Source organism: Camarhynchus parvulus, chromosome 7 (genome assembly GCF_901933205.1).
Source record: "Camarhynchus parvulus chromosome 7, STF_HiC, whole genome shotgun sequence".
In the NCBI taxonomy this organism is placed as follows: Eukaryota; Metazoa; Chordata; class Aves; order Passeriformes; family Thraupidae; genus Camarhynchus; species Camarhynchus parvulus.
The window spans coordinates 22174634-22195458 of NC_044577.1; the positions used below are offsets into that span (position 1 = coordinate 22174634).

The following is a 20825-nucleotide window of genomic DNA, read 5'->3' on the forward strand; positions in this document are numbered from 1 at the left end:
CAACTCCCAATGACTCACAGCTCTCTTGTCAGTTATTCCCATTCGGATTGCCCAACGAAACAGCATCTGAGTGATTATTTTCACTGTGAACACACATTTGCAGCATTGACAAATCAGGGACATTTCACTCTCAACTCTCCACCACCATGGTACGTAAACTGATCCATGATTTTGCACTCCTGGGTACCACCAGATTCTTATATGAATCTTCAGAATTTGGGTGAACTGCACAGCCTGAAATGCTGCTGGCTGCCTAGCTCTGCTTCCAGCCACGCTGAAGGCATTCATGCTATAAATGCCCCAGAATTAATTGGTACCGTGGAATTAAGGAGGGTTCTAGGACACACCCAGTGAGAAGTGACTCCCTGGCATCCACTATGTGTTACAATGAACACCCTGGTGAAGATTTTCACAGGGAAGATGATACCATCACTCCTTTTCACTCCAAATAACTTCTGGGGCTCAAATTCTGATGCCTCAGTGCTACCAATTACTCTCTCACTCTCATGGACTGCCTGCATCAGCATGGTCTGTGTTATCTAGTGATCTCTGAGGTCACTCAAAGGACATTTATACCACAGGGAGGCATTTCCAGAGTTATCCAGTCACGACAGAATCCTCTGCAGGTTCAGCAGCACTTACTACCTGGGGCATTTCTGTGGAAAAAAAAACCAAACCAAAACTCAATATTTTCCCATCATCTTGATAAAACCCACTCTGATTCTCTGGCTCAGCCATTTCTGCAGGTCTCAAAAATGTGTTGCTTAGACACCAGCATAGGCTTTGCAGCAGTGCTCTTGCAATCAGTCACTTTTCACATGCTCATCAGTGAAGGTGACACTTTCCAGGTGACTCAGGCACAAAGAAAGGCTATTGTGGGTGGATAATTTAGGTCCAGCTTTCAACTTTCAGATCAAGCTGAGAGATGACAGCACTTTTCAGTGAAAAATCATTAAGTCAGAGTGCTGAGGCAGATGCAGGGCTGGTTCTGCACCAGAGTGGATGCTTTGAGTGTTTTGGAGGGGGTAGGACACATTATTCATTGTAGTAAGGCCAGATATCAGTGAAGTCACTGTAGATTCCAATAAAACCCCTCCAAGGTGCTCCAAGCTCTCCCTACACCCTCACTATTCATTTCATAAAGCTTTGTGAAATCAGATCAAACCAGTGAAGGTAATGCAGAGCCAGGATAAAGAAGCAGCCCATTGGCAGGCAGGGCTTTCAACACAGCCCTGGGGCACAACTGTTCTTGAGGGGCTTGACACAAAGGACAGGATTTAGTTTTCCTGCTTTTTTCTCAGTGATCTCCAAAGGGGTTAGGAAAGTTTGGGCTCATCTCTGGAGGGTTTCCTCCACCAGTGTTTCTTCCAGAAATTCTCCCAGATGTTTTTCAAGAAGCCTTGGGTGGCTGCCAGAGACCTGGCTCACTGCTTGCTCAAGGATCACATCAGCACCTAAGCCCGCCAGGAGGGAGGACCTGGGCCAAGCTCCTTGCTGGCTTTCCTGCTTCAGCCCCCGAAGGCTCTCCTGCTTAGTGCCTGGATGGTGCCTTTCACCAGCAGGGCACCACGCTGGAAGTGCCATCTCTGTTCTTCAGCAGAAGCCCTCTGCCAAGACTGGCAAGCATAGCAGGAACAACACTTATGCCCCACTGCCCTTTCCTCGGGGGGACCCTCGGGTCTCCCGTGCCCCACTCAGGGGATGCTGCTCCCCGAATGCCCCACCAGTGCACCCCGCCAGGCAGCACAGCCCCATCTATGCAAATCTATGCAAATATGCGCAATGGACGCAAATCTATGAAAGCGCTCGGGCCCGTCTCGGGCGGGGCGGTCCGCCCCGGAGCGCCGGTGCCGCCCCCGGTATAAGGCGGCGGCGGCGGGGCCGTCCCGGAGCGCGGAGCTGCGGCAGTCCGGGGACAGGCGGGTCGTGCGGCAGCGGCGGCATCATGGTGAGTGCCAGCCCCGGCTGCTCCCTCCCTCCGGTCCCGCCGGTGCACCCCGCAACGGGCTGGGCTCTCCGCGCCTTCCCGGCAGGGCTCTGCCGGGAGCCCAGCAATGCGGGCAGCTGCATGCCCGCTGTGCTCGCCCTGCCTTTGCCTGGCTTCAGCCTCTTCCTGAGCTGCTCCCTCCCTGGCTCTCAGCAGCCTCCCCTCTTTAAGCATCCCCTCGTACCCGCGGCTACGGAGACGGTGCTCGGGCGGACATGCCGCGTCTCATCCCTCTCCCACTTTTAGTAGTGTCGATTCCTGCCTGTGTCCCGCGGTGCCATCCCCGGCTGCGGCAGTTCACCCCGTCTGCCAGCTCCCCACGCTGCTGGCCCACAGCTGAGCTCTGGCAGTAAGCTGTGGCTTCCTTCACCCACTGCCCTGCTCCAAGGGTGGGCATCACTGTGGGTGGGCTTCCAGGCTGCCCTGCTGCCGTGGTCCTGCGGCCATCTCTGGCTCATGAGCTCTCCAGCTGCCCTGGAGAGCATCCCAGCCCCAGGGTTTCCCGGGCACCCTGCCTGCTGTCCCGTGGAGCCACGCTCCCAGCCCGTCCTGTGCCAGACCTTGCCATGGAGAAGGTAGAGTCTACTGGCTGGTGAGCAGCACTGCTGGGTCCTAGCGCTGCTGGGCTCTGCCCAGCCTGTTGTCAGTGCTGGGTCCCACAGAGCCGGTCCTGGCTGCTGCTTGTTGTTGGGATGAAGTGCAGTGAGCAGCATAACCCTCTGACACCCCCACGCTGATTCACAAGGTTCCTTGCCAGGGAGCATCCTCTCTCATCTCCTCTTCTTTGAGGTGCTTGCATCTGTGCCAAGTGTTTTCTGTGCCCTTCTGTAGAGGATCTTGGAAGACTTACCTCAGGTCTTAAGTCCTCAGGTCTTACCCTTGGCTCCTGGTGTTACACAACATTTATGGACCTGCTGGGAGGGATAGGTGGGGTATTGCTTTGCTCTTCTTGCACCTCAGCTTTGGGAAAGGTGAGGACATGGGCTTCTGCCTCTCACCATGGCTATCAAGGACTTATTTTTTTGCCAGGCCTCACTGTCACTGCTGCCTCTGAAAGGCAGCACTGAGAGCGCTTTAGATGCAGAGAGCCAGGACATGCTACATCCTGTGCAACTTTGTGGGACAGCAGCCATTGCCCTGCTCCTGCAAAATGGCTGGTTCCACCAGCTTCCTGCCAGCTGACTCATCGTGGGGCACCATGGCTCTGGGAATCCACCTTGATTTGGATGCTCCTCTGACTCAGTTGTGCCTGATGACACATCCAAATCCTTGGCAACAGCAGGTCTAAGGCACTAAATACTTTCATTCTTACCAAAAGAACTGCAGGCTCTGGGGTGCCTCATCTGAAGGGAGTGAGGTTGTAGAGCCCACCTTCACCTGGCTTCTCCTGGGGGTCCTTGAAGCTGTGAGCTAGGAGACCCTCCCACCTCAGCCTTTCTGTTGACTTAAAAAGTGCAGCTAACGCTTCCTCCCCCTCTAGAGCTAATTTAGGGAAGCTGAGCCTCAGAGCATGGCAACCATTCATGTTTGTAAATCCCCCCTCTTGCTGGGCACCCATTCTCAGTGCCCTCAACTCCCAGTGTCCTGGTGGTGCTCTGCTATCTCAGCCTTCAGCTCTGTTGTTGGAATTGCAACAGGGCCTGTGCCAGATGCTGCTGGACCTCAGCCCTTAAGCCACGTGGATGTTTGGGCAATGGAGAAGATGCTCACTGGACAGATCCAGGGCTGTGGGTGAGGCCAGTCCAGGGTGGCCTGATATCCTGGCTGCTGCAGATAGGTGTCCATCTCCTTGGGCCCCTGATGTGGTCAGCGCAGTGATGAGAGGCAGAGCGCTAGATTTGGGAGAAAGCAGAAAACTGAAATGCACCCAGGCACCCAGGCATGAGGGCAGTGTGGCTTGCCCAAGCTGGCGAGGGCCAGAGCTGCCCTTCCAGAGCTGTGCACTTCCTGCAGTGATTGCATTTCTGGTCTCTGCTGGGGTCTGACCCTGCCTCCCCTCCCCAGCGCGAGTGCATCTCCGTGCACGTCGGCCAGGCCGGCGTCCAGATGGGCAACACGTGCTGGGAGCTGTACTGCCTGGAGCACGGCATCCAGCCCGACGGGCAGATGCCCAGCGACAAAACCATCGGCGGGGGGGATGACTCCTTCACCACCTTCTTCTGTGAGACGGGGGCTGGCAAGCACGTCCCACGGGCCATCTTTGTGGACCTGGAGCCCACCGTGATTGGTGAGTGCACCCTAATTGGGCTCTGATTGCGGTCATTATTTTGGGGAACAGCCCATTGCAGGACACTCCCAAGAGTGCTCCTGCTACCTTTCCCCAGATCCAGTTAGCAAATCTATTTTGCCACTCTCTCCTAGATGAAATTCGGGGAGGAGTCTACCGGCAGCTCTTCCACCCTGAACAGATGATCACTGGCAAGGAGGATGCTGCCAACAACTACGCCCGTGGGCACTACACCATTGGCAAAGAGATCATTGATCAAGTGCTGGACAGGATCCGTAAGCTGGTGAGTGATTGCAGAGACGGGATGTGTCTCCCTGGATTGGGATCCAGTATCATTCAGACGGTGGGAGCATGGTGTGAGCTCTGCAGCACCTTGGGAGGAATCTGCAGCTACACAAACAAAAGTCTGAAACTTCTCTCCAGCCAAGTCAGTGCTTGAGGGAACCTTACTTGTCTCTCTCCACAGGCTGACCAGTGCACAGGCCTCCAGGGATTCCTTGTGTTTCGTAGTTTTGGAGGTGGCACTGGCTCTGGATTCACTTCCCTGTTGATGGAGCGGCTCTCTGTTGATTATGGCAAGAAGTCCAAGCTGGAATTCTCCATCTACCCAGCCCCACAAGTCTCCACTGCTGTGGTAGAGCCCTACAACTCCATTCTCACCACCCACAGTACATTGGAGCACTCGGACTGTGCTTTCATGGTGGACAACGAGGCCATCTATGACATCTGCCGCCGCAACCTGGACATCGAGCGCCCAACCTACACCAACTTGAACAGACTCATCAGCCAGGTTGTCTCATCCATCACGGCATCACTACGGTTTGATGGAGCCCTGAACGTGGATCTGACTGAGTTCCAGACCAACCTGGTGCCCTACCCTCGCATTCACTTCCCCCTGGCCACCTATGCCCCTGTGGTTTCTGCTGAGAGAGCTTATCATGAGCAGCTGTCAGTGTCAGAAATCACCAACTCGTGCTTCGAGCCGGCTAACCAGATGGTGAAGTGTGACCCTCGCCATGGCAAGTACATGGCCTGCTGCCTGCTGTACCGCGGGGACGTGGTGCCCAAGGACGTCAACGCCGCCATCGCCACCATCAAGACCAAACGCAGCATCCAGTTTGTGGACTGGTGCCCCACGGGCTTCAAGGTGGGCATCAACTACCAGCCCCCCACGGTGGTGCCGGGGGGAGACCTGGCCAAGGTGCAGCGCGCCGTCTGCATGCTCAGCAACACCACGGCCATCGCCGAGGCCTGGGCTCGCCTGGACCACAAGTTTGACCTGATGTACGCCAAGCGCCGCCGGTGCACTGGTACGTGGGTGAGGGCATGGAGGAAGGGGAGTTCTCCGAGGCACGGGAAGACATGGCCGCTCTGGAGAAGGATTATGAGGAAGTGGGCCTGGACTCCTACGAGGATGAAGATGAGGGTGAGGAGTAGAGAAGCTACAGGCCTGAAAATGACCATGCTTCCTGCCCCTGTTATCTGCAGAAACCCTTTGCAATAAACCATTTCAGATCCTCCATGTGTCCCAGTATCCCCCAGCTGTATCGGTTTCTTGCCAGGTCAGGTGTGTGGTGAGTGCTTCAGCCCTGCTACTGGTGCTGCTATGCTTCCTCCCAGTGCTCTGCTCCAGCCACAGATCCGCCCTTGGCTGAGAGCCCCACAGCAGAGGGATATGTCCAGGACACGTGGCAGGCTCTGGGAAGGTGCTGAAGCATGTCCTCCAAAGGGATCTGTAGGAGTGCTGCTGATGTGATAGGAGAAGTACCAAACTTAGGCATGGGGTCCTCTGTCTGGGAGTACCTCTGCCCTCAGCCTGCCCTGCTCTGCCAGTGCTCTGCCTCCCCCCTGGGGCCCCCTGGCCCTACTCTACCCAGCCCAGATCATCTTCTGCATTGTCCCAATTCTGAGTCCTCTCGCTGCCCTGCCTGGTGGTAAGGAGTCCCAGCATCAGCTCTTGGCTCCAGCTGCAAACTGGAGATTTCTGTTACCCATTATCCAGTGTGCTGTTTCCAGAGATTAATTTTCCCCGCTTACCACTAATGCTCCAGCTATATTGACCCACGGGGGCTGTCCTCCCCTGCCCTCCTCCTCCCAGCATGCACCCGTGTCAGCTGGAGGGGAGAGTGGGGGCCAGCCCTGGCTGCTGGAGCACGGCCAGGCACTCATCCCTCTGCGCAGGGCTGCTGGCACTGCTCTGCTTGCCTGAGACTGGAGCGCCAGGCTCAGACTGAGTGGTGCCTGCTGCTGCTATGCCAGGGCAGGAGTCCCTGCCCCTCGCATCAGCTGCTGCTCTGATCCACTCCTTATGTCTTGTCTGATTGTGTGGAAAGGAAGGAATCTGCTCCTTCAGAGTAATTTCATTGCTGACATCTCCCTGTGTCTTCACAGACATGACAGCCACCAGAAGGATGTTGGAGTTGGAATTGTGTCCTATAGCTTTTTCTAGAAGTTATCCTGCACCTCTGTCCTGGACAAGGGACCCAGCAGTCTCTCCTGGCATGCTGCTGAGCAGCAGAGGCCCATCCATCCCCATGGCCAGGGAGGGCTAGCTGTGTGACCCAAGGTCCTGGCATCAAAGACAGAGCCTCTCCCTGCTCAGGCAGCACTCAAGGCTGATGGTCCAGGCATCCTCAGTAGCAGGATCAGCCCTGGCCTTGGCAGGGGTGGCTGCACTGGCCAGGGCTCAAACAGAGCTGCTGCTCCGAATGTAGTCACAAGTTATTAACAGCAAGCAGGCTGCAATGACCCTTTTTTGGCAGCCCAGATTTGTCATGCAGATCTGCAGCCTCACAGGGTTGTGCAGCACTGCCTGTCTGTCCCCACCAGGAGAGAAGGGCAAACCTTGGCTGGAGCCTCCCAGAGCATCGATGGCAAAGGGAGGTTTGGGGGACAAAGTGGGCTCCTGAATCTGATTCGTGTCTCTATCGTGTTTCTCCTCCTTTCTCCTGTTCTAGAGGTCTCCCCACATCCCTGGGGGAGCTGGTAGCAGAACAGGTTAGGGACTGTTCTACCTGCTCTGCCTCCGGTGCTGGTGGCTCAGTACTGCCCGTCACCCCTGAGGACTGGTCCCCAGGCCTCCTGCCGACAGCCGGGACCGCTGCCCCCGCCTTCCTGCCGGCAGAGAAGGGAGAGCAGCTTCGGGCCCCGCACCTCGGGGTTCCTCCGCAGCCGGGAGGACCCCGCCAGGCTCCCGCGGCCCCCGAAGGGGGGACTCCTTCCCGCATGCAAGCGTACCCAAATAAGAGGGCGTGGCGGGGCCAAGCCCCTCCCACCCATAAGAGAGCGCTGCGGCGGGGATTGCCGCAGCCGCAGCTCCGCGCCGAGCCCCGCCGCACAGAGCCGCCGGGACAGCCCGCACCACCCGCCTCAACATGGTGAGTGCGGGCCGGGGGGCGGGCACGGCAGCGGGGAGGGCGCCCGGCAGTGCCCCCGGCAGTGCCCCCGCAGCACCGTGCCCGCTGGAGCCGTCGCGACGCGCCCCCTCCTTCCCGCCGTGACCTTGGGCAGCGCTACCGACCCCTGCCCGGGGCAGCCGCGCTCCCATCGCGCTGTGCCCCCCTCCCCGCCGCCACCGGCACCGGGGCGCCTGCCCCCCCCCACCGCCACCGCCACCGCCGGCGCAGCGCGGGGGGGCGCTGGGGACACAGCGGGGTGACCTCTCCGGCAGGGAACGGTGGCCGCGGATGGACGGGGACAGCTGCCGAGGGCGGAGGCGCCCGCCGGGCACCGCGGGCCGGAGCGGGGTGTTCAGCGGGGCTCTCCCCGCGGCAGCGCCCGCCCCATCGGGGCTGGCGGCGGGGAACATCTATGGGGGTCCCGTCCCTTCAGTGCCGTCCCGCGGGTGTCTGCCAGCGGCGGAGCGGGCTGGGGACGCTCTCGGAAGCGGGCAGTGGCCGGTGCCCTCGCCCGGGGCCGGAGCGTCTATATTTAGCGGCTCAGGAGTGGGCCGGGGCCGTGCCAGAAGGCGCAGCGCAGCGCAGCGCAGTGCTCTGCCCGCCGCAGCGCTGCCCGGGGCCTGCCGGGGAACCTGCCCCCAGCTGCCCTCCCTTCCTCTCTGTGGCTGGGGCTGCCCTTGGCCCTCCCGCGGGAGGAAGGAGCCCTTGTCCTCCCCGAGTGCTGGACCGGGGCACGGACCCCATCGCGGCTAAGGGCACTGTGCAGTCGGGGAATGCACGAGTGAATTGCTCCAGGAGCTCGAGGCTGAGTCGGGGTGTCCTGCTCAGGGAGGCAGGGATGCCAGGAGCAGTGAAACAGGGATGCAAGGACTAGCAGAGGCGGGGTGCCAGGGACAGCAGAGGAGGGATGCTGGAGTAGCGGAACAGGCCTGCACCTCCTGACTGGAGTGCATGAGGCACATCTCCAGCTCACAGCTCCTCAGCACTTCTGCCGACACAGGTTTTGCAGCACAGGGTTGAGACTGTGTAGCCCAGGGAATCTTTGTTGCCTCAGAAACTGCTGGTCTTCATAGCCAGCCCTTACCTGGCTGCCACCTACCTCCCTTGCGTCCCCAAGGCCACTGACCCCCCGTACTGCTTATCTGGCTCTGGAGCAGCAGGCAGAGGGGTTTGCCCATGCTGATTGCCCATCATGGGTTAAATGTGTGTTCCTGTCAGCTCAGCTCCTCACTGGATTACTGTTGCACGGGGAAGGGGCTGAGGCTGCCAGGGACCCTGGCAGAGCAGCTGAGCCAGGTTCTACTCCCCTTACTGCTGGAGGACAGGCTCAGACAGAGTCCATTGAGCTGGTGGCCTCCAGTGACGGCAGGGGTCAGAGGGATGCCAAAGCTGGCTTTTGATCCAGCATGGTGCCTGTGCATGGCTGAGAGCAACACCGGCTATGGGGAGTCCCTCAGGATGTCACCCAAAGGAAGATGTCCTCTCTGGGATCACTGACCAGAGCAGATACGGTGTGGGTGACTGTGGCACTGGCACCAGCTAGAGCCCTCCCTGGAGCAGGCAGGACAGAGCTGTGCCAGGATGTGACCCTGCCTCCCCTCCCCAGCGCGAGTGCATCTCCGTGCACGTCGGCCAGGCCGGCGTCCAGATGGGCAACACGTGCTGGGAGCTGTACTGCCTGGAGCACGGCATCCAGCCCGACGGGCAGATGCCCAGCGACAAAACCATCGGCGGGGGGGACGACTCCTTCACCACCTTCTTCTGTGAGACGGGGGCTGGCAAGCACGTCCCACGGGCCATCTTTGTGGACCTGGAGCCCACCGTGATTGGTGAGTGCACCCTAATTGGGCTCTGATTGCGGTCATTATTTTGGGGAACAGCCCATTGCAGGACACTCCCTGGAGTTCACACAGCCTGAGGTGCCCCCAGGGGTGGGTAGCCGGCAGCTGGTGCTCGTGGTCTTCTGACAATATCCTGAATGGGGTTCGACCCGAGGGCCCTTTTTTTTTTCCCCAGGAGAAGCCACAAATATGAGCACCTGCTTTTGTTCTTGAAGTGTTCTAGAGTCGGCAGTGCTTGTACCACATGTGCACAGAGAGAAACCAGCCCAACCGGCACGGCAGCTCCTGCTGCGCTGTGGGCAGGTAGCTCCTGAAGGGTGGGAGAAGCTGAGCTGCGCAGGGAGGTGGCAGCCACCTCCTCATGCCAGAGAAACCTGATGCTGGCGTTGGCTTTGCTGACGTGTGGGTCCTTGGCCATGCCAGGGGCAGGCGGAGCCAAGGTGAGGGACGGCTGCTAACACCCACGTGTCTGCTTGGCGGCCGGCTCAAACCAGCAGCCTCGCCTGGGCTCAACCTGCCCCTGTTCTCTCCTAGATGAGGTTCGAGGAGGAGTCTACCGGCAGCTCTTTCACCCCGAGCAGCTGATTACTGGCAAGGAGGATGCTGCCAACAACTACGCCCGTGGGCACTACACCATTGGCAAAGAGATCATTGATCAAGTGCTGGACAGGATCCGTAAGCTGGTGAGTGACTCCAGAGAGGCGATGTGTCTCCCTGGACTGGGGTCCAGCATCCTGCTGGGGCTCAGAACACACTGCAAGCCACGCTGTGCCCTGGGTAAGATATGAATCTGACCAGGGCAGGGATACACCAGGTCCTGAAGGGACTTGTGGACAGCCAGACTGTCACAAAGAAATGTATCTCAGAGTAATCTCTCCCCCTCTCTCTCCACAGGCTGACCAGTGCACAGGCCTCCAGGGATTCCTGGTGTTTCACAGTTTTGGAGGCGGCACTGGCTCTGGATTCACTTCCCTGTTGATGGAGCGGCTCTCTGTTGATTATGGCAAGAAGTCCAAGCTGGAATTCTCCATCTACCCAGCCCCACAAGTCTCCACTGCTGTGGTAGAGCCCTACAACTCTATTCTCACCACCCACACTACACTGGAGCACTCGGACTGTGCTTTCATGGTGGACAACGAGGCCATCTATGACATCTGCCGCCGCAACCTGGACATCGAGCGCCCAACCTACACCAACTTGAACAGACTCATCAGTCAGATTGTCTCATCCATCACGGCATCACTACGGTTTGATGGAGCCCTGAACGTGGATCTGACCGAGTTCCAGACCAACCTGGTGCCCTACCCTCGCATTCACTTCCCCCTGGCCACCTATGCCCCTGTCATCTCTGCAGAGAAGGCTTATCATGAGCAGCTGTCGGTAGCTGAAATCACCAACTCGTGCTTCGAGCCGGCTAACCAGATGGTGAAGTGTGACCCTCGCCATGGCAAGTACATGGCCTGCTGCCTGCTGTACCGCGGGGACGTGGTGCCCAAGGACGTCAACGCCGCCATCGCCACCATCAAGACCAAACGCAGCATCCAGTTTGTGGACTGGTGCCCCACGGGCTTCAAGGTGGGCATCAACTACCAGCCCCCCACGGTGGTGCCGGGGGGAGACCTGGCCAAGGTGCAGCGCGCCGTCTGCATGCTCAGCAACACCACGGCCATCGCCGAGGCCTGGGCTCGCCTGGACCACAAGTTTGACCTGATGTACGCCAAGCGCGCCTTCGTGCACTGGTACGTGGGTGAGGGCATGGAGGAAGGGGAGTTCTCCGAGGCACGGGAAGACATGGCCGCTCTGGAGAAGGATTATGAGGAAGTGGGCCTGGACTCCTACGAGGATGAAGAAGAGGGTGAGGAGTAGAGAAGCCTCAGCCAAAAAAGGACCACGCTCCTTCCCTGTGTTACCTGCAAACCCTTTGCAATAAACCGTTTCAGAGCCTCCGTGTGTCCCCGTATCCCCCCAGCTGTATCGGTTTCTTGCCAGGTCAGGTGTGTGGTGAGTGCTTCAGCCCTGCTACTGGTGCTGCTATGCTTCCTCCCAGTGCTCTGCTCCAGCTCCAGCTTGCTACTTGTGCAGGTAAGAGCCCTGGGGTCTAGTCCCTGGTGCCATGGCACACATCCCACCCCACTCGTTGCTCCAGCCAGGGATGGGAACCACTTCCTCATGTGATATATGGCCCCATGTTGTATCCTGGAGCTCAGGAGAGCAGATTTAGTCTGAGCAAGAAAAGAATGGCAGCTTTTAGGTCTCCTCATGTGCAGCCCAAGGGTAGGTGGGCTTGCCTGGAAAGATAGTGCTTGAAGCAGTGGGAGGAGTCTGGCAGCCGTGCCCCTGTGGTCACCATCCAGGGCAAGGAGTGTGCCCAGTCTCTGGTGCAGTGGGGTGCACCCTGCAATGGCACCCAGCATGGCACGGACCCCGCGGCTGCTGTACTGCTGTGTGCGGTGAGAGGATTAAAGGAGGGCAATGCTCCCTGTCAAACTGCTTGTCTGCATCTCGTTTTTTACCCCCTCTCCGTGGACAGCTGACCTGCTGAAGCCCCTCCAGCCAAGGCTCCCCTCTGGGCTGGGGGTGTCCCTAGTGCTGGGGTGGTTGTGCTGTCCCCATGCTCTGCCTACCCTCACCAAAGCAGAGCTGCTGCTCCTGCCTCCCAAGGTCTGGCAGCTTCCCAGTCTGGGCATCTACCTCCCTCTTCATGGGCAGCAGAGAAGTTCTGCCTGTACCCCCGCCGCTGCCTGCCTGCCTGCCTGTGCTGATCCCTGTCCCGCAGTGCCCAGCTCTGGAGGCTCTGAACAGCAGTGTCTGGCTCCAGCTGCAGTTGTGTTAGCTCCCAATAGGAGCATTCTGGGGCCAGGGATTAACTTTCCCTGCTTACTGCTAATGCTCTGGCTATGCTGCCCCGGCTGGCCTCCGCTGCCCTTCGCCTCCAGCAACGCATGGCTGCCCGGCCCAGACAGCGTGCCCTGCTCTTCCCACGCCCCGGCAGAAGCCCTCCCTGCAGACAGGGACACAGCCACAGCTCTGCAAGAACATACTTTACTTCAAACACAAGGCAACATCGGTGCCAAGAGCAATGGCAGAGTGGGCACTCCCTCTGCCTCCCTCCAGCACAGCACCGGGATCCGGCCCGCAGCTCTGCTCCGGGCAGCAGCAACCTTCCTGGGGCACAGGGCTGCAGGACAGCAGCTCCCATCCCCACGAGGGGTCCCACAACATCCTCTTCTGCCACCCCCAGGGAAGGCAGCAGCTGGCAAGGGACCCATGTTTAGCAGCAGATCACATATCCACAGCTCAGGGGCACAGACCAAGGCCCAGGCAGAAACATCCAGGGCACAGAACACTCCAAATCCAACACACCTCCGGCACAGAGCAGCAGCTCTTCCCCAGGGCATCAATCCCCTCTGCAACAGGTCTGTAGGGCAGCAGGGATTAGGACAGCTGCTTTTCCCCTGGTTCAGCCCCAGGACGTGTCACCACTGGAAGGGGATGGGCTCAGATCTGTGTGGTGTCCTGTCCTGCTGGTGCTGGCTGCAGCCCCTCCAGTTGGTGGATGATTTCATTTATGCTGGGTCTCTCCTGGGGGTTCACTGTCATCATGGAGAAGAGCAGGCGTTGCAAGGCAGCCGAGTATCTGGAAGAAAGAGCAAGGGGAGGACCCATGTGGTGCCCAGCACAGGGGGCCACCCAGGAACGGGGTCACCCTCCCCAGCCCCTCACCTGGTCGTGGAGGGCAACGTGAGGGGGTTCTGAACTGCCAGAGCCACACTGTCACCCTTCTGGAAGATGGCATCATAGGGGCCCTCTCCAAACATCATGCAGTACAGCACACAGCCTAAGGACTGGAGCGAGATGGTGTCAGTACAGCGCTGTAGCAGTGGGATGGGGGAGGCCAGAGGGCTGGATCCTTACCCAGATATCCGTACGCTCATCTATCACACACTGGCTCGGCACCGTGAAGAGCTCGGGGGCACGGTAGGAGATGGTGCAGCGCTGGGCAGCCCAGTCCTGCAAAGAGGAGGATGGGGATGAAGGGACTGGAGCAGGGACAGGCTCATGGGGTGACGTCCCAGGCCACCCACCTGCACAGCCATGGCCTCCCGAGAGCTGTTGACTTCAATGCGAGCTTGGTTCATGGAGCCCAGGTCCATCAGCACAGGCTGGTCATCCTCATCCAGCAGCACATTGGTGGGCTTGAGGTCCCTGTGGGGATGGACATCACTGAGTGCCCACTGGGGCCCCTGCCAATCCCCCCAGCCAGTGCTGCCACCCCTCACCTGTGTGCATAGCCCTTGCTGTGGATGGCCTGCAGCCCACGGCAGATCCCATGGAGGATGAGGAGGATCCGCTGCTCTGGCATGAAGCTGCCTTTCTCTCGCAGTGCTTCCACCTCTCTCCAGAGGGTTCCGCCCTGGCAAACACAAGCAGCTGGTGACCACGGCTGCTCCAGGGGTGGTGGGGCAGCCAGGAAAGCCCCCCTCACCTTCACATAGGGCAGGAGAAGCCAGGCTTCGTGCTTGGTGCCCTTCTCCACCATGCAGTGGGCCACCAGGCGCAGGATGTTGGGGTGGTCGAAGAGGCCGTGCATCTCCACCTCGTGCAGGGCGGCCTGGCGGTCCTCCTTGTCGTGGCACAGGATGCGCTTCAGGGCGTAGAAGCGCCCGTCCCGCAGCCCCTCCACCAGGTCCACATAGCTGAAACCCCTGCAAGGAGTCAAGAATAGCGTGGGGGGGGGGGCTGTGACATCCATGCTGGGCCCCTGTGCCCAGTCTCATCTACAAGCACCCAGGGGAAGGGGACAGAGGGCAGCATGAATTCCCCAGGTATGCACATCTCCCCATCTTGCAGGCACCTGTGAGGAACCCAAAGCATCCCCTCTCTGTATGAAAAACCCCACTGGCTCAATCGTCCCCACTCCCATGGCTCCAAGCACCCACTTCTGAGAATGACCAACCCCTCCCTGTCACTCTGCAGGAGAATCATCTGTCATGCACAAGCACCCCCAATGCTGAAGCATCATCCCTCAACAAGCCCAAGTACTTCCCCAAGCCCCAAGGTGACCTGAGCTCAAGCATCTCCCCACCTGCCCAAGCATCCCGTGCCTGAGTGCCGCCCCATGCCCAAGCATGTCCTCATGCACAACCACCCCCCATGCCTAAGCATGTCCCCAATGCCAAATCATCTCCCATGCACAAGCACCCCCGTGCCCAGCATGCCCCCCACACCCAAGCACTCCTCCTGTACAAGCACCTCCATGCCCGAGCATCCCCCACGCACAAGCACGCCCAAGCATCCCCCCCGCGCCCTCGGCCCTCGGCCCCCCTTGCCCGAGCATCCCTCCCGGAGCTCGGGGACCCCCGCCCGAGCCCCCCGCGCCCCAGCCCGCCGCGCACCCCTCTGCCAGGCGGTGGAGCAGGAGGTACCGCGCTCCCCCCAGGCTGACGGTGCCCCGGGAGCAGACGCACAGCGTCTGCCCCATCGCCCGGCCGCGTCATCGCCCGGGGCCGCCGCGCGTCACCGCCCGTCACCGCTGCGTCACCCGGCGGGCGGGGCCGCTCCGCCTCCGCTGCCCGCTGCCGCCGCGGCCCGGACCTGCCATGCCTCCGCCTTGCGGCGGGCAGCGCCTCCCGACACCCCTGTCACTAGCTGTGCCACCAGCTCTAGCACTCGGCCCGGGGACGGTTTCCTTTCCCTCACTCGGCAGCAGCAGCCCTCCGATCAGAGCTACAGCCGAGCTTTCCATTACCACCTCTCTGATGGAACAAGCGGGCTGAGTTCAATGGAAGGCTTCTGCCTGCTGGTGACGCTTTTACGAGGCTCCTTGTCCTCTCACTTTGATTGTCACTCCGCATCCCACTGGGCACCAGCGGTGTGCCCGCCGGCCGGAGCTGCATGCCCTGCTGGGGTGGGCTTAGCGGGGCTGGCCAGACCTGGGGGGTCGGAGCCGCCCAGCCCTTTGCCGTGGTCCCGCCCCAGCTGTTCCAGCTGCCCGCGCTTGGGGCCGGGAGAAGGAAGTGCTGGCCGAGGTCCTTCCCGGCTCACGTGATGGTGGAGCCACGTCCAACCTCGTCCCCATCCCGGGCCCGCCGAGCCCCCGGCGAGGATGGGACTGCCGGCCCTGGGCCTGCTGCTGGCAGCGGGGCTCCTGCACACGCAGGTTAGCAAACAGGGTGGATAGTGTGGGAGAAGCGCACAGGACTGAGCTGTGAAGGAGCGGGTGGGCCGCCTCCCGAATCTGCCTTCCCGATCCGTCTCCCTGCTCGTCATGCTGTAGCTCCCTCCTGCAGCAGCCCATGGCCTGCCACAATGTCCCAGCTTGCGTTCCCAGCTCCTTCCCTGCCCTCGCAGCACCCACCCCAGCAGCAGCGTCCCCACAAATGCCACCAGCCCGGGCGGGGTGTTTGATTAGCGGGGAAGTTCAGCTCCTCCCTCCTGCTCTCCCAGGACAGTTTAGCACCCACTTCGGGAGAGGGCACCTCCAAGAACCAGCCTCGTCAGTGCCTGTCCCGGGAAGCACAGGAGGGGGCGGCTGGCCTCGGGGCGGTTCTGCAAGCCTCCAGCTCTTCCCTTTTCCTGCAGGCCTCCCCTTCGGCGCGCTCCTTCCAGCTGGATTACGAACACAACTGCTTCCGCAAGGACGGTGCCCCTTTCCGCTACATCTCGGGCAGCATCCACTACGCCCGCATCCCGCGCCCTGCCTGGAGGGACCGGCTGCTCAAGATGTACATGAGCGGGCTCAGCGCTGTGCAGGTGTAAGCCATGGCGACAGCCCTGACGGTGCACACCCCACAGCCACCACGGCCTTTCTGGGATCACTGGGAACAGAGACAAGGGTGTTGTCTGAGCACAGGGAGCAAGCACCAGCATTTGCACTTGGCTGTGACCCACCCAGGTCACCCCTGCCAGACACAAACATGAGTGTGGGCTGGTTGAGTGTCCAGCCCGAGTTGCCACACTCAGCTCAGGCTGCAGGCCAACTCCCAGAAGCAGAGGGACCAGCAGGTGGGATGGTTCCCTTTCGTGCTGGGATGTCCTTAGCTCCTGCATGCTGATCTCCTCTCTCACGCCAGCTACATCCCCTGGAACTACCATGAGACACTGCCAGGAGTTTATGACTTCACTGGGAACCGGGATGTGGAAGCCTTCCTGGACCTGACGGCTGAGCTGGGACTTCTGGTGATCCTGCGGCCGGGGCCCTACATCTGTGCAGAGTGGGAGATGGTGAGCCCTGGCCCCCAGCCTGGCACAGAGGGGTGACAGGTGGTCTGGGAAGGACACAGCAGGGTTGACCCTTCTGGCTGTCATGCTGACTCCAGTGCTGTGCCCGCTGTGCCCAGGCTGCTGCCCCAAAGGCCACAGGCCGTTGTGCTGGTGCCAAGCACTAGCATTGCACTGGCCGATGTCAGCAGTGTACAGGCCCAGGCTGCTGAGCAGTTTCTCTGCCTCCCTCTCTGCTATGTGTGTTTCTCCAGGGTGGCTTGCCTGCCTGGCTGCTGTGGAAACCAGACATCATCCTGCGTACCTCCAACCCTGGTGAGGCTCAGCACAGGGCTCTGGCCACCGTGTCCTTACAGCCTGGTGCCAGTCCTGGCTGTCCTCCACACACCTGCCAGCTCTGCCTCTGTGGTCTTTCCCATCATCTTCTCTATCCTCTGAGAGCCCCATAGTTTGTACTCCATCTCCATTTCCCCATCTCGCTTGACTCTGCCCTATCTGCTGTGTCTTCCTCTTGGCAGGCTGGCTGCAGGTGGGCTGGGGTGGATGCTGCAGCCAGCCCTGTCCTGCCTCTGTCCCTCTAGCCTACCTGGCAGCCGTGGACTCCTGGCTCCATGTCCTGCTGCCCAAGATCAAACCACGCCTGTACCACCAGGGAGGGAACATCATCAGTGTGCAGGTAAGGTGCTGTGAGGCCCAGCCCTGTGCCCTGCTCTGGGTCATCTTTCAATGTGCCCCAAAAAGCCACCGGTGTCCCCTACACCATGCTCTTATCCAGAAAAGCTCAGATAAGTCCCTCCCACCTTCTGGACCTAGATTTAAATCCAAGGGCTGGGAATCTGAGGTACCACAGCTGTGGTTTGAGGGATGCTGACAGAGCTGGAGCTCACAGTGGGACTGGAAGGTTATGCTCAGGACCCCCCTGGGGGTTGTCAGGACATCTGATGATGTCCAGAGGAAAGGGGGGGGGCGGGGTTTGTGCTCATCCCCGTGGGCAGTGGGACCTGTCTGCAGCCCGGCCACTGCATACTACATGTCAGTCCCTGCCCTGCTCACAGGTGGAAAATGAATATGGGAGCTACTATGCCTGTGACCATGGATACTTGCGGCACCTGCTGGGCTCCTTTCGGGCGCTGCTGGGCAGTGAGGTGCTGCTCTTCACCACCGACAGCACGGGAGCCCAGGAGCTGCGCTGCGGCACCCTGCAGGGGCTCTATGCCACCGTCGACTTTGGGCCAGGTATCCTGTGGGGGAGGAGGAGAGAGAGGATGGGGGTCCCTCCTCTGTCCTGCTCAAACCTCCCCCTCTGCACCTCCACAGGATCCAATGTGACGGAGGCATTTGGTGCCCAGCGCCGCGTGGAACCGAGGGGGCCCCTGGTGAGCTTGGCATGGGTGCTGTGGGGGAATGACCCACGACGCCTTTGGGGAGGCAGAGGTGCCAGGCAGTGAGGCAAGGAGGGGCACTGGGCCGAGGCTGCAGGTGACAGTCTCTTTGTCCTCCAGGTAAACTCCGAGTACTACACAGGTTGGCTGGACTACTGGGGCGAGGCACATGCCAGCACCAGCGCAGCGTGGGTGGCCCGGGGGCTGGAGGACATGCTGCAGCTGGGAGCCAGCACCAACATGCAAGTAGTCACCAGGCAGAGGGCACAGCCACCAGGGCAGTGGGCATCACCTCTTGCCTTCATCCCACTGGGATCAGGCCAGCATGGACCGTGGGTGCTGAGGGGAAGGGGCAGTGCCTGGTGAGCCCCTGCTGGGTCTGTGGGGTTGCTGACCAGGCTCTCTGGGTGTATCATAGGTACATGTTCCATGGAGGGACGAATTTTGCCTACTGGAGCGGTGAGTAGAGCCTTGCTCTAGGGAGGGAGGGGCGCACTGCAGGGCTGGGGGGCTTTCCTTGGCCATCCCTGAGAAACCTGCTTCAGGCTCTTGTTCTGTCCCATGGGGCAGGTTGACACATAGCCAAGGGCCCTTGAACCCAAGCTTGTCTTCTCCTGGGGACTCCTTTCATGCCTATGCAAGGGCTCACAGTTCTGGGCCATGCCCCCCCACACTGCACTGCAGCCAGCCTGGGGCTGGGTTCCATGCCCTGGGCTGTGCCAGAGCCCCCTCCTTGGCCAGGTGCTGACTACAAGGGCCAGTACAAACCAGTGACCACCAGCTATGACTATGATGCCCCCCTGTCGGAGGCAGGAGACCCCACTGAGAAGCTGTTTGCCATTCGCACGGTCATCAGCAAGGTAACGAGCCTGGCAGGAGTTAGGGGACAGTTCTGGGCACTGCTGCTTGTGTACCAGCAGGGCAAGGGACAGCTCCCTGCTCGCCATGGGGCAGCTGACAGTCTGCTGTTCAGTTCCAGCCCCTGCCAGCTGGCCCGATGCCACCTGCCACCCCCAAGTATGCCTATGGCTGGGTGGCCCTGCAGAAGGTGAGTGCCCATCCTGAAGGCTGTTCTGCCCCAGCGTGGCACTGCTCACCTGCCCAGCACCCATCCCTCTCTTTGCAGTATGCTGACCTCCTGGATGTCTTGGATGTGCTGTGCCCCTCTGGGCCCATCCAGAGCCAGTTCCCTCTCACCTTTGAGGCCCTAAAGCAGGTGAGAGGCTGGGTGTAGTGGTGGACACTTGTGGAGACGCTCCTGTCTGCCTGGCCCTGGCTCTGGGGCAGAGGAGCAGAGCTCACTTCCAGCTCCATTTCCCTTCCTGTGCCACTGCACTGTGTCCTGCAGGTCCATGGCTTTGTGGTGTACCACACACAGCTGCCCTGGGATGTCCCAGACCCAGCCATGCTGGGTGCTCCTCCCCACAGCATCTGTGACCGTGGCTACGTGATGCTGCAGAAGGTGAGGCTATGGGAGCACACCAGTCCCTGGGACAGTGCTCCAGGGGGTTGTGGGACCTGCTGGCAGTGGGGCTGTGCCATCCCAGGGTCTTGGGGACAGCCAGGGTGACAAAAGCCATACTGAGCCTTTACGGGGTCGCTCTTGGGCCTAAATTTGCCTCCTCTGGGGGCAGAGAGCAGCCCTGGCTCTGGAGGGCTGGCAGCAGGATGGTATGTGCCTGCTGGCAGTGTTGGGGGTGGTGGGATCCAAACATGGGCCAGCAGCACTGGCTTTGTGGCTTTAGGAGTACCAGGGCACGCTGGAGCGGGATGGGCAGACAACATTGCATGTAACAGGCAGGGCAGGGGACAGCCTGGACATCCTCATGGAGAACATGGGCAGGATCAGCTTCGGGGCCAACACCAGTGACTTCAAGGTAAGGGGAGAGCGCCCTGAGGCTCCAGAGGGGATGGCCTGGCAACCCATGTGACCAAACACCCTCTCAACTGCCACCTGAGACAGGCTAGCCTTGGTGGGGCTAATCCCAGTCCTGCTCCCTGGCTCATCTCAAACCTGCCAGGACAGGGCTCACAGACTAGCACCCCTCTCCCACTTATGCTGCCACAGCTGCCAGGGCCCTTTGCTCCTTAGAGGGGATTCCATCCCACCCTCACTGCTGCCAGGGGGACATGCCCTGGGGCTGCCCCAAGTGTCCTGACTGTGGCAGATACTGCTGCTTCATTTCCCCTCATGTTCCACCTCAGGGCTTGCTGGGAAACCTCTCACTGAACTCCAGGCCTCTCAGCAACTGGCTGATCTATCCCCTGGCCATAGACACCACAGTCCAACAGGGCTGGCCCCACACTGCTCTGCCAAAATCAAGCAGTGGGGGCCGAGTGGGGCCAGCCTTCTACACTGGGACCTTTGAGACACCTGGCATCGCCTGGGACACCTTCGTGAAGTTCCCAGGTTGGAGCAAGGTAAGGCAGTGCATAACTGGGAAAGGGGTAAGACTGGACCAGGACACAGCTCAGTCCCATCTCCATCATCTTCCAGGGACTGCTGTGGATAAATGGCTTCAACCTGGGCCGGTACTGGAGCTGTCGTGGGCCCCAGCAGACCCTGTTTGTGCCTGGCTCGGTGCTGCACGCTGGCCGCCCCAACAACATCACAGTGCTGGAGCTAGAAGGGGCACCTCCCACTCCCCTCCTGCTCTTCCTTGACCACCCCCTTTACAACAGGACACTTGGCTGCAGCACCATGGCCACGGAGTAAACACTGCTGGGCACTGGCCTTGCCTCTCACTGGGGCTGGGGAGATGGCAGGGG

General features: G+C 60.3%; 3 protein-coding genes and 1 pseudogene across 5 annotated transcripts; 3 read left to right on the forward strand and 1 right to left on the reverse strand.

The window, feature by feature from the left end:
* Positions 1 to 1542: 1542 nt before the first annotated feature.
* On the forward strand, positions 1543 to 5722 carry LOC115905640 (annotated as a pseudogene).
* A 1776-nt stretch (positions 5723 to 7498) lies between these two features.
* On the forward strand, positions 7499 to 11940 carry LOC115905520 (tubulin alpha-5 chain). Its single transcript, XM_030951869.1, has 4 exons — positions 7499 to 7591; positions 9219 to 9441; positions 9988 to 10136; positions 10348 to 11940. Exons 1-4 carry the CDS (start codon positions 7589 to 7591, stop codon positions 11317 to 11319), a joined length of 1347 nt encoding a protein of 448 aa, XP_030807729.1. The 5' UTR covers positions 7499 to 7588; the 3' UTR covers positions 11320 to 11940.
* A 519-nt stretch (positions 11941 to 12459) lies between these two features.
* On the reverse strand, positions 12460 to 14970 carry STK16 (serine/threonine kinase 16). Of its 2 annotated transcripts, XR_004060869.1 has the most exons (8): positions 14850 to 14970; positions 13940 to 14159; positions 13734 to 13867; positions 13539 to 13659; positions 13369 to 13464; positions 13177 to 13298; positions 12817 to 13090; positions 12460 to 12706 (listed from the first exon to the last, which is right to left on the reverse strand). XR_004060869.1 is itself a non-coding variant. In XM_030951870.1 (7 exons), exons 1-7 carry the CDS (start codon positions 14933 to 14935, stop codon positions 12952 to 12954), a joined length of 918 nt encoding a protein of 305 aa, XP_030807730.1. In that variant the 5' UTR covers positions 14936 to 14970; the 3' UTR covers positions 12460 to 12951. The 2 variants fall into 2 exon arrangements, 1 of the variants encoding a protein (XP_030807730.1); XM_030951870.1 differs by having other exon boundaries at positions 12460 to 13090.
* Positions 14971 to 15544: 574 nt separating this feature from the next.
* Positions 15545 to 20773, forward strand: GLB1L (galactosidase beta 1 like). Of its 2 annotated transcripts, none has more exons than XM_030951872.1 (16): positions 15545 to 15613; positions 16036 to 16208; positions 16527 to 16677; positions 16929 to 16989; positions 17256 to 17350; positions 17730 to 17910; positions 17992 to 18050; positions 18177 to 18388; positions 18475 to 18515; positions 18798 to 18916; positions 19030 to 19104; positions 19183 to 19272; positions 19405 to 19518; positions 19802 to 19933; positions 20262 to 20477; positions 20554 to 20773. In XM_030951872.1, the coding sequence occupies exons 1-16, from the start codon at positions 15560 to 15562 to the stop codon at positions 20770 to 20772; spliced, it is 1992 nt and encodes a 663-aa protein (XP_030807732.1). In that variant the 5' UTR covers positions 15545 to 15559; the 3' UTR covers position 20773. The 2 variants fall into 2 exon arrangements, with proteins under 2 accessions (XP_030807732.1, XP_030807731.1); XM_030951871.1 differs by having other exon boundaries at positions 18177 to 18337.
* The last annotated feature ends 52 nt before the right edge of the window (positions 20774 to 20825 follow it).